Source organism: the organism of the source record quoted next (genome assembly GCF_019968955.1).
Source record: "MAG: Porospora cf. gigantea A chromosome Unknown PgA_NODE_168_length_31811_cov_362.324, whole genome shotgun sequence".
Classification (NCBI taxonomy): Eukaryota; Apicomplexa; class Conoidasida; order Eugregarinorida; family Porosporidae; genus Porospora; species Porospora cf. gigantea A.
This window is the reverse complement of record NW_027151446.1, coordinates 21,924-31,811: the sequence shown is the minus strand read 5'-3', so window position 1 is coordinate 31,811 and position 9,888 is coordinate 21,924. Positions and strand designations below refer to the sequence as shown.

The window sequence follows — 9,888 nt, the reverse complement described above, 5'->3', positions numbered from 1 at the left end:
GGTGGTCGTCGTCCTCAGGTTCCAAAATTCCCCCTTGCTCAGTAAGCAGCACCTCGGACATCTTGAGTCGCTTGGCGGCCGTCTCGGCAACGGCCAGTTCCTTCTTCAGCTTCTCCTGGTAGCTCTTGCTCTTAACATTTTTCAACAAGGAGTCCTCGTCGACAGTGACGCGGTGGTAAGCCTGCCACCCATCCAATGGCTTCTTCGTCGGTTCTCGAACGGATTGCTGATCGAGTTCCTCGGAACTGAGGTCATGGTGTGCATCTGAGTCGGATTCCGACATAAAAGGTGAATATTGTTTCAACTAGCATTGCACTTAAAAGTCGACGTTCGTCTTGAAAACCTGGTCCTTCTTAGTGGCCATAACGCCTGACTTCTGGTATTCCCCGACACGCTTCTCGAAGAAGTTAGTCTTGCCGGGGACTGATATCAACTCCATCCAGTCAAATGGATTGGCAGATCCGAATATCTTATCACATCCAAGGCAGTTGAGTAAGCGATCTGCGACGTGCTCAATATAAGCCGTCATCTGCTTGGAGTTCATGCCGATCAGCGCACAAGGTAGAGATTCGCAGATGAAGACTCGTTCAGCCTCAACGGCTTCACGGATTATCTGCTGCACACACTCCTCCGGCAGCTTGTTCTCGAGGTATCCGTACAGCAGGCAGCCAAAGTCAGTGTGGATCCCCTCGTCACGTGAAATGAGCTCGTTGCTGAAGGTAAGTCCCGGCATCAGGCCTCGCTTCTTTAACCAAAAAATGGCGCAGAAGCTCCCACTGAAAAGAATTCCCTCCACAGCTGTGAATGCGACGACTCGTTCTGCGAAAGAGTTGTTCTTGTTCATCCACTTGGCCGCCCAGCGCGCCTTTAGCTCCACTGCGTGCACCGTTTCGATGGCACGAAACAGTCGATCCTTTTCCACGCCGTCCTTGACATACTCGTCGATCAGAAGACTGTAGGTTTCGCTGTGTATGTTCTCCATCAGGTTTTGAAAGGCGTAGTAACACCTAAACTCCGGAACCTTGACATCTGCTAGGAAACCTGCAGACAGGTTCTCCATCACAATGCCGTCACTGGCAGAAAAAAAAGCCAGTACCATCTTGATGAAGTGTCGCTCATCTTCCTTCAATTGCTCCCAGTCTTTCAAATCTTGAGCCAAATCTAGTTCCTCAGCCGTCCAGTACGAAGCCTCATGCTGCTTATACATTTCCCAGGCCTCCCCATATTTGATAGGATAAAGCGAAGTGCGTATGGCACCCAATGACAGTATTGGCTCTGTCTCCTCAAGCTCCTTCATATGCGATGATACTTCCTCTGAGACAGTGTCAGAGCGGGGAGCGAATAGCACAGAAGACATTGACAACCTAAATGATGGTGGGTTTATTATCTGGAATTGTGGGGCGGGCCAAATTAATACCCCTCAGGATTAATCGGTCGCAGATGAAGAACATTCACGGATGGTTTAGAACGAGGCATAAAATATTGTGTGCACACGGATGTCGGATCAGGAAGAATCAGCTGGTAATAAGCTGCTGTCGCCATCAAGACGTGCTTGGAACGAACGCATAGCGGCCGCAGCGCCACTCTTCTACCACGACAGCACATACAACGCTGTGCTGTGGATGAACGCCACGATTCCGCTATGGGCCACTGGGCTGCTCTGGGCGCTGCACTCATGCTTCTTGCTCGCCGGTCGGCTTTTCACTCTGGAGATTCGCTTCGCTGCGAAGTCACGTGTGGCGCTGGACTTCACTCCGTACCAGGTTCTTTACTCCAACGACTGCCGAGGGTTGGCGCAGCTCGCACCGCCTCCGGCAGCGACGCTGCATTTCTGCGTTCGTTTCCAGGACGCATTGAAGGGCGTTGGTATGTGGCGTCTCTCTGAGATGGTCTGTGACCCTAAGGAGTGGCTCTTCAGCATGGTCGGACTCAATCTATGCCGAGGCGTGTCGACGTTGATGGTGGCTCGTACTGTCGGTGTGCTTTTCTTCGCCGCTTCATGGTATTGGACAACTATCGCGTTTTATGGCACCTGGGTGTGGTACCTTGGGCATCGAACTCTGGCGGTTCGACGACAAGTGGTGCATTCATTGAGATGGCCACCAATCTACTTCTTACTTGGCTGGATACCTATGACGCTGATTGATGTGCAACCCGACAGATTCACTAGGTTTGACTACTACGGAGCTTTCTTCGAGCAAACGAGGTTTATCACTCAGCCCATCTACTTTTTGCTGCCTTTTGTATGGTTCTACTGTCTGTTTGTCATGGTGGTGACCGAATACTGGGTGACAATGGCAGCCTGCGACTGTGAGGGCATGTCGTTTGAGGAAGCTCACAGAAAGGCACGAAGAGGCAGGGAAATCATTCACAAACAGATTATCCTGTCCCTCATCCAACTCTACCAATCCCTTTTGAGAACGCTGTCCAGGATCTGGAGTGTAATGAGAAAGAAGGAAGCCACGACCAAGATGGATGTAATTCAATATCGACCCTGAAATAATGTTCACGTGCATCTGGTGCACACGGCACACAAAATGGCGGATCGCTATGAGAAACATGATCCGCGAGCCTACCGCGTAATGGACCTGCCCAACACCCGTCGTTCAGGAAAGGGAATGCTGTTCTTCGCATTCCTGTTGTCGGCGATCACTGCGGGAGTGGTTGGGTCATCCATATTTGCCCCTAACGTGTACCGAAGCGTCATTTCGTTCTTCAGCGCCTTCGTTCGCTTAGAGTTTTCACTATTTGGAATCCAGGCGGAGTCCGACTGTAGGCCGTTGTTTGGGATGGTGCAGGCTCCGCCGTCATTGCAAAAGTTCTGCACGAACTTCGTGGACAGTCTGAATGGGAAGCGTCTGGTGGAGTTCGCTAACATTGCCTGCGCCACGGACAACATATTCCAGGTCATCGGAGCGAACGCCTGTGATGCCGCACAGACATTGCTCTTCTTCTCCTATTTCCTGACCGTGACTTTCCTGCTCGGTGCCGTATTGCAACTCCTCGCCGCCTTTGCCATCATCGCGTTCTTCCTGGTTGAGAGATCATCGATGACTCGGAACTCTATCATGGTTCTGCAGACCCTATCAGGCTTCTTCTGTCTCATGGGATTCGTGACGTTCTTTGCCAACCGCGGATTCAACATAGACTTCCAGGTGGTCCCGTTGCTGGTAGCAGATGTCTCCCCTTTCGACCTTGGCGAGGGCTTTTTGATCATCTTGCTGGCGCTTTTCCTGGCTATTATGTCTCCGATGTTGACCATGTGTCTGATTCCCTCATGGATGACGACTGAAGGCCAGATAATTGAGCGTCAAATTGCTGAAGAGAAGTACGAGCATGAGAGGCGGAAGAACGAGTTCAGACAGATCATCGCCGACTTTCGAGACCGCCACCACTAGTGAACTTATATTTAACAATTCGTCATGCGTACACGTCTACCAACTATGGCCGCCCTAGCCGCTGCTGCCATTGACCCAGCGACACTTAGAATTGTTCACTGGAACGACCAGCACGCACACTGGGCTCAGTACCACCAACGAGATGGCTCTCTATGTCGCGTGTCAGATGAGAGCACTAGTGATTGCATCGGAGGAGTTCCCCGACTCTCGCAGTTCATCGAGAATCGGAGGCAACAGACCATAAAAGACGCAGAGATGAGACCGACAGGAATGTTCGTCATCAACGCTGGTGATGAAATGCAGGGCACTCCGCTGTGGAGCGGCTTTGGAAAGGAGGGGGAGGTGCTCCAAGCAATGTGGCCGTTCTTCAAGTCTGACGTGTTCGTTGTGGGCAACCACGAGTTCGACAACGGCCAAGACAATCTGGGAAAACTCCTCTCCTTCATCCAAAACAGTGGGACCGACGTTCTCTGCGCTAATTGCAAGTTCGACAGCGGCTCTTGCGCCGTCCCAAAAGTAAAAACCCCGTTCCCTGCGGACTACGCCAGGTACTGCTACAAGAACAACGGCAAAGGCGTCCTAGAGCAGGTGACTGACTGCCAGACGGCTGACTTCAGGCTTGGCGCCATCGGTGTCGTGTTGGAGAACATGCGCGAGGTGGCGAAGGTGGTGGATAAGGACTGCAAATTCCAGGAGCCGGTGAGTGCTATCAAAAGAGTACTCGATTCGCTCGAACCTGCTGACTTCGACGGCATCGTGTTAGTTACCCACACCGACATTGACATTGATATGGAGATCTCGCGTGCCATCTTTGACTACCGCACATCTGCCAATAACGCGTCTGGGAAAGCCAATGCCGAAAAGGTAATGGCCATCTTCAGCGGGCACTCGCATACCATGATGTGCGACGACGGCGAGCACTGGGGGGTGAAATGCGTTTACAAGGCTAAGGATGGCAGCTTACACGACGCCACTTACCCGATGATGACTGAGCAGATACCATTATACCAGGACTACAAGTGGAGCCGGTCCGTCGGAGAGGTGCTTGTCGACTTGACACGAAGCGATGCCGATAAAGGCGAGTGGAGGTACGTAGTTCGCAACGGATCCGATGAGACCGAGCTTAGTGACATGGACAACGCATCCATCCAGGCTGCTAACGCGAAGGAAGCCATATCCCCATTCATGCTACGGCTGGAAACTCTTTTTAATGACCAGCGATGTACGGCACCGGAGGATCTGGTCTGCGACTCTACCACCCTGCTCTGTGGGACTGGGGTGGTAGCGGCGGATGCGATGTTGTCCTACAAGCCCACCAACGATTCCTTCCTGCCTCAGGTGTCGCTGTCAGATGCTACGAAGGAGCTGCGCCAAGGGTCTGTGACGTGGGGTAACTTGGCTGAGGCCTTTCCGTATGTGAATTTTCTAACGTACGTTAAGGTGTCTGGACGCAACCTGATCCACAACATCGAGTGGGGGCTGCAAAAATGGAGCGTTGCCGACTTTAAGTTCTCTTTCAGTGGCATTCGAATTCTCAACGCCGAGCGGGCCACTGTGAGAGAGTTCTGTGGGGCTGAGGCCTCGCGTGACGTAGAGCGCGCCCACCTGGACTCATGTGGAAACGTGGTGTACGACGACCGAATCACTGTGCAGATCAACCAGTGTCTCGCTGGTCACCTGCAAACAGGGAAACGTTACCCTTATCCCATTTTCGATTGTAATTGCTGGACGACAGTGTTATTCGACCAAGAATACTCTGTCGTCACCCATCACTACATTGCGGGAGACCCCCTCGCAGGTGCGGGAGGATGGGGCTACTGCTGGAAAATATCCGACTCCTCTAAGATGCACACGGACCAGATGACCGTCTTCGACAACATCATCGATTTCACAGAACCAAATAAGGACTGCGAGTGGATCCTTCCCTGCGTAGAGGATCGATTTGGGACGAATGGCGCAGCTGCCGCAGTGGTGGGAACTCTCACCTTGCTCACCTCGCTGTTTCTTCTGTAAATAATCATTAAGTATTATATCGTCGAGATTCAAGTATAAATGAGCCTGAAAGCAATCAAGTATAAATGAGCCTGTACGTCCAATGTATCGTGAGAACGTCGTTTATGCATGTTAGTAACCGTAGTCAGCGGGCGTAGGGTCGAAAGCAGCAGTATGACTGTCGCAGTCGGCGTATGCCGCGTCGACGTCCTCGGTGGTCTCCTCAAAGTCCCAACCAGTAGGTTTGCACGTGGCTCGAACTAAGCGCTTGAACTTGGAAGTCAACGGAGCTGGCTTTTCGCCGTGAAGCCAGCGTTTGAAGTCGCGGTCGATGGCGGCTTCGGTTATCCTGGTGCCGTCATCCAGATGGTCGAACAGAAAGGCGGTCGTGCCAACGGGGTAGGCCGCCATACAGGTCATGATTGCTAGGTTCGTGGAGCTCACTTTGGAACGGGAGTCCAGAAGGGTGTCTGGAACCTTGACGCAGGGTTTGGCTGGCTTGGTGGATCCAACCATAGGAACAGTTTTGAGGACGGCTGCGGCCCGACAGGGAAACTGAGTGCGAGTTCCCTTCCTAAGTGTAGCCGATGCCTCTGCCGCTTCGGACGGCAATAGAGTCAGAGGGAAGTCGAAGTCTTCACCAACCCAGGCGACGTTAACCTTCGACTGAGGGTCTGTGGCTCCAGGCGATTGGGCTGCCACTTTAACGTGTGCCACCAAGAGCCGATTAAGAATCGGTTCGCCATTACCGTATGCGTCCGCGTGGTACTCGCACCGAAGACTTTGCCTCAAGGTCACCCACCCAGCCAGAACGGCGCCCTTCAACCTCTGCAGCTCCTTAGTACACGCTGCGCGCCCCAATTGCCCAGTCCTGCACGACTCCTCTATGTTTCTGGATTTGGTGCCGAGATAAGCCTCGTAGACCACTTCCAGTTTGCTCCGTAAAACCTGCTCGGAGTTGAGATGCACCAGCTGGGCGGCGGTCTCGTCAGTGAGCTGTACCTCCAGCCTCTGCTGCCTGGGTCGCATTGCGAATCGTACACGGATGGGCTTACCCAGATTTGCAAAGTGCAAGGAGGGCAAGCCATCTGGCCTCGTCTTAGGGCGGAGGGTGATATGGTGCTGATACCGAAGCTGGTGGGCGCTGCCTTCGTATTTTGACAGGAACTGACGGCGCATGAAGACAGGTAGGTCAGGGGACTCGCTCGATGGGGTCTCAAGCGTAAAAAGGGCTTCTGGATTGCGTTCATCGTACGTGGTCGCCGTCGGCGCCATAAAAGCTGGAACCACTAAGATAGTTGCCCACCAACGCATGTGCACCAACGATTCGCATCGCGAAAGCCTGATGCCAAAAAACTGGTTGCATATGGTGACGAGGATATCGTCATTATGGGTAACGCTCACTACGCAGGCCACGCTCTGGACTTAGCCGTCTTTCAGCCACCCAAAACCGCCAATCTGAAGACCCGTCACCAACAATATTTAGAGTGGCTTCGAACTCCACAGGGTATCAACCTTCCGTTCCTTTTTTTCACCTGTGGCGATGACTCGACCTTTACGATACTTTATTTCCACGCCAATGCGGAAGAGATCGGAGAACTCGGAAGCTACATGCGAGAACTGGTCCGCCGGACTAGCTGCAACGTTCTCTGTATGGAATACCCTGGATATGGTATGGTGGCTGGTAAGACGGCGTGCAGCGAGCAAGGATGCTACGATGCCGCAATAGGCGCCTACGACTGGATCACAACCAACAAGAAAATCGCTAGCAACCGTATAATCGTGTGGGGTCGCTCGCTGGGTTCAGCCGTGGCGGCCTATATCGCTAGTGAGTACCCTGTGGGAGGGCTGGTTTTCCAGAATGGGTTCCGCTCGATTTACAGCATCGGACTCGGCCAACGCAGCCAACTGAAAGGATTCAAGCGGATGGGCGACTATTTTTCGTCTGCAGAGAGGATGCAGCACATTTTTTGTCCCGTCTATTTTGTTCATGGCGATGAAGACATGCTGGTGCCCATGTTCCACGTCGAAGAAATGTACAAACAGCACAACAGGCAGACGCGGTTGGTAGCTAAACCATTCTGGATACGAGATAAGCCATACAACGACCACAACAACTCCAACTATCATCCTGACTTCCACAAGTTCCTGGTAAACTTCGTTCAGTACTGCTTCCTGGTGCAAGAACACTGCGACCACCACGAGCACGAGCGCGTGTCACCTATCAGGTACCCACCCATAGTGGAGGATGCACAAGAGTAGAAGAGTCTGACTTTGTCTGTCATTGTGTAAACACAGATTATGCCACGCCGAAAAACCCCTCCAACTGAGGTGCCACGTCCGGAGAAGGTCCCGCGGGTAGACTACATAGCGAACCCATTGGAGAGTCCTCTTTTTGAGGAATTCTACCTGGCTCTCGAAATCTGTCCGGAGACTGAGTTCCCGGACATGATGGCCACGCTGAAGAAGTGTCTGCACACCTCGGTGCGCATCACGGCGGCGGCGCCGCTCTCCGGTTGGCTGAGGACGGAACTGGCGCGTCATGTAGTCGACGGCGGCGAGGGTGCTCAGCAGCTGGCGCTGGTGCCCCACCAGCTGGCTTACCAGTGGCAAATGAGCCGCTTCGTCATCAAGCGAAAGCCAGAGATGGCCCACCTGAAGGCTTTTCTAGTAGCTGAGGACCTGCGGGGTGGGTTGGTTCGCCAAGAGACCGCGTCGATGATTCCGCCTCTGGCGCTGATGATCCGGCCCAACCACGTCATATTGGACATGTGCGCAGCCCCCGGTAGCAAAACCAGCGAACTGCTAGACATGATGTTGTGGGATTACATCGCCTCCCGTAGCGCTGCTCCTGTCGGCAAGGTGCATGTGGGTGTGCCTGTACCGACAGGCGCCGTGCTGGCCAACGACGTGGACGTCAAGCGGGCAGGGATGCTGTCTCACCAGCTTGACAGAGCCGGTAGCCCGGCCATGGGTGTAACGTGTTGGGATGCCGCCATTTTCCCCTCGATTGCCGTCAACGGGAAGCCACTGGGCTTCGACTGTATCCAGGCTGACGTGCTGTGCTCTGGCGATGGAACTATGCGTAAGAACGCCGACATTTGGAAGAAATGGAGTCCCGAAAGTGGCAACTCCTTACACGTTAAGCAGCTAGCCATCCTGACACGCGCAGCGCAACTGGTGAAACCTGGTGGAGAGGTGGTGTACTCGACGTGTTCACTGAATCCCGTGGAGGACGAAGCAGTCGTCTCCTCCGTTTTGACCGACCATGACAACCTGTCATTGGTGGACGTGCACTCCAGAGTGCCCGGCATCACTCTGGCTCGGGGCCTGAGAACTTGGACTCCAGGAACGCTTTCTGATGGGAAACTCGTTTTCCATCGTGAGAGCAGTGAGAAACTGCCTCCGTCTATGTTTCCACGTGACATGGATCTGAGTAGAACAGCTCGCCTGCTGCCCCACCACAACGACACTGGCGGCTTCTTCGTTGCACTGCTCCAAAAAGACGCCAACGCCGCGGTTCGCACCAAACTGCGTTCCCGCGAGGTCAAGGAGAGTGAGTGGAAGAGCCCCTAAAACACAGACTCCAACCCCAAGCATAAGCGGCCTGTCGGCAAGAGCAACACGGGTCGATATCTGCTGGGGCAGTTGACTCATGACTACCAGTACCTGTCCCCTGCCGACTTCGCTTCTCTTTCTGATTTCATGGGCTGGAGTGAGTGGGACCACCCCACCAGAAACACTCTGATTTCCGAGACAGAGGCGAGCTGCGACTGGAGCGGCACTGACCTCCGAGTGGACGCTCTAAACGGCTTGAACCCAGCCGAGTTCTGCCTTCAGTTGACACAGCAAAACTTCATCTTCCGCGAAGGAATCGAGAAGCGTATATTTCTCGCGTCAGAGAACATCGGCCGCATCTTCACCGAAAAGAAAATAGGCCGTAAGCTTACAGGTTGTTCCCGCTACACAGTGTGGGTTCACGGAGGCGTTCGCGCCTTCGAGCGCGTGGACTCCAATCTGCACAGTGAGTGCGCGCGCTTCGCGCACCGGCTGACGCTTGAGGGCATCCAGCACCTGGTGCCCTATATGGTTCGAAGGGTGGTATTCGTGAACTTGCAGGCAACCGTGGCGCTTTTGACTGGTGACCACAATTTTTGTCGATGGGACTTGCTGGACCTGGAGCGAAGGGGCGCCATCTACAATTTGGATTCCTGCCGCACTCGCGGACTGCTGGAGGCAGGAGCTGTGGCTCTCGTTCCGTGCCCCCCTCCAATCCTCCCTATTGTGGCGTCTCCTGAGCCTACGGAAAGCCACACGCCTAAACCGTTTTGGGCTACCACCTCCCCACTACGAGATATCGCATCCACGCACATGCCCGCGCTCCCCGGAATCGTGACCGCCAAAGGCAATGTCCAAGTTTACGTGAAGAAGGAGGAAGCCAAAGGCTTGCTGCGAGCGATATGTGCGTTTGACGTGTGAATCACCCTTTATCCGAAAT

The 9,888-nt window shown here is 53.8% G+C and overlaps 7 protein-coding genes across 10 annotated transcripts; 5 read left to right on the top strand and 2 right to left on the bottom strand.

Annotated features, from left to right (window-relative positions):
* Positions 1–316: 316 nt before the first annotated feature.
* KVP18_004482 (uncharacterized protein) lies at positions 317–1,357 on the bottom strand (the record flags this gene model as incomplete). The annotated part of the gene is made up of 1 exon (XM_067957133.1): positions 317–1,357. One exon carries the CDS (start codon positions 1,355–1,357, stop codon positions 317–319), a length of 1,041 nt encoding a protein of 346 aa, XP_067812174.1.
* Positions 1,358–1,496: 139 nt separating this feature from the next.
* On the top strand, positions 1,497–2,498 carry KVP18_004478 (uncharacterized protein; the record flags this gene model as incomplete). Its single annotated transcript, XM_067957128.1, has 1 exon — positions 1,497–2,498. One exon carries the CDS (start codon positions 1,497–1,499, stop codon positions 2,496–2,498), a length of 1,002 nt encoding a protein of 333 aa, XP_067812169.1.
* A 39-nt stretch (positions 2,499–2,537) lies between these two features.
* KVP18_004475 (uncharacterized protein) lies at positions 2,538–3,398 on the top strand (the record flags this gene model as incomplete). The annotated part of the gene is made up of 1 exon (XM_067957125.1): positions 2,538–3,398. The coding sequence occupies one exon, from the start codon at positions 2,538–2,540 to the stop codon at positions 3,396–3,398; it is 861 nt and encodes a 286-aa protein (XP_067812166.1).
* A 24-nt stretch (positions 3,399–3,422) lies between these two features.
* Positions 3,423–5,411, top strand: KVP18_004481 (uncharacterized protein; the record flags this gene model as incomplete). Its single annotated transcript, XM_067957132.1, has 1 exon — positions 3,423–5,411. The coding sequence occupies one exon, from the start codon at positions 3,423–3,425 to the stop codon at positions 5,409–5,411; it is 1,989 nt and encodes a 662-aa protein (XP_067812173.1).
* A 111-nt stretch (positions 5,412–5,522) lies between these two features.
* On the bottom strand, positions 5,523–6,704 carry KVP18_004472 (uncharacterized protein; the record flags this gene model as incomplete). 2 transcript variants are annotated; one of them, XM_067957121.1, is made up of 1 exon in its annotated part: positions 5,523–6,704. In XM_067957121.1, one exon carries the CDS (start codon positions 6,702–6,704, stop codon positions 5,523–5,525), a length of 1,182 nt encoding a protein of 393 aa, XP_067812162.1. The 2 variants fall into 2 exon arrangements, with proteins under 2 accessions (XP_067812162.1, XP_067812163.1); XM_067957122.1 differs by having other exon boundaries at positions 5,523–6,665.
* Positions 6,705–6,779: 75 nt separating this feature from the next.
* On the top strand, positions 6,780–7,652 carry KVP18_004477 (uncharacterized protein; the record flags this gene model as incomplete). Its single annotated transcript, XM_067957127.1, has 1 exon — positions 6,780–7,652. The coding sequence occupies one exon, from the start codon at positions 6,780–6,782 to the stop codon at positions 7,650–7,652; it is 873 nt and encodes a 290-aa protein (XP_067812168.1).
* Positions 7,653–7,691: 39 nt separating this feature from the next.
* Positions 7,692–9,869, top strand: KVP18_004469 (uncharacterized protein; the record flags this gene model as incomplete). Of its 3 annotated transcripts, XM_067957115.1 has the most annotated exons (2): positions 7,692–8,946; positions 8,974–9,869. In XM_067957115.1, the coding sequence occupies 2 exons, from the start codon at positions 7,692–7,694 to the stop codon at positions 9,867–9,869; spliced, it is 2,151 nt and encodes a 716-aa protein (XP_067812157.1). The 3 variants fall into 3 exon arrangements, with proteins under 3 accessions (XP_067812157.1, XP_067812159.1, XP_067812158.1); XM_067957117.1 differs by lacking the exon at positions 8,974–9,869 and having other exon boundaries at positions 7,692–8,966; XM_067957116.1 differs by lacking the exon at positions 7,692–8,946 and having other exon boundaries at positions 9,096–9,869.
* Between the last annotated feature and the right edge of the window lie 19 nt (positions 9,870–9,888).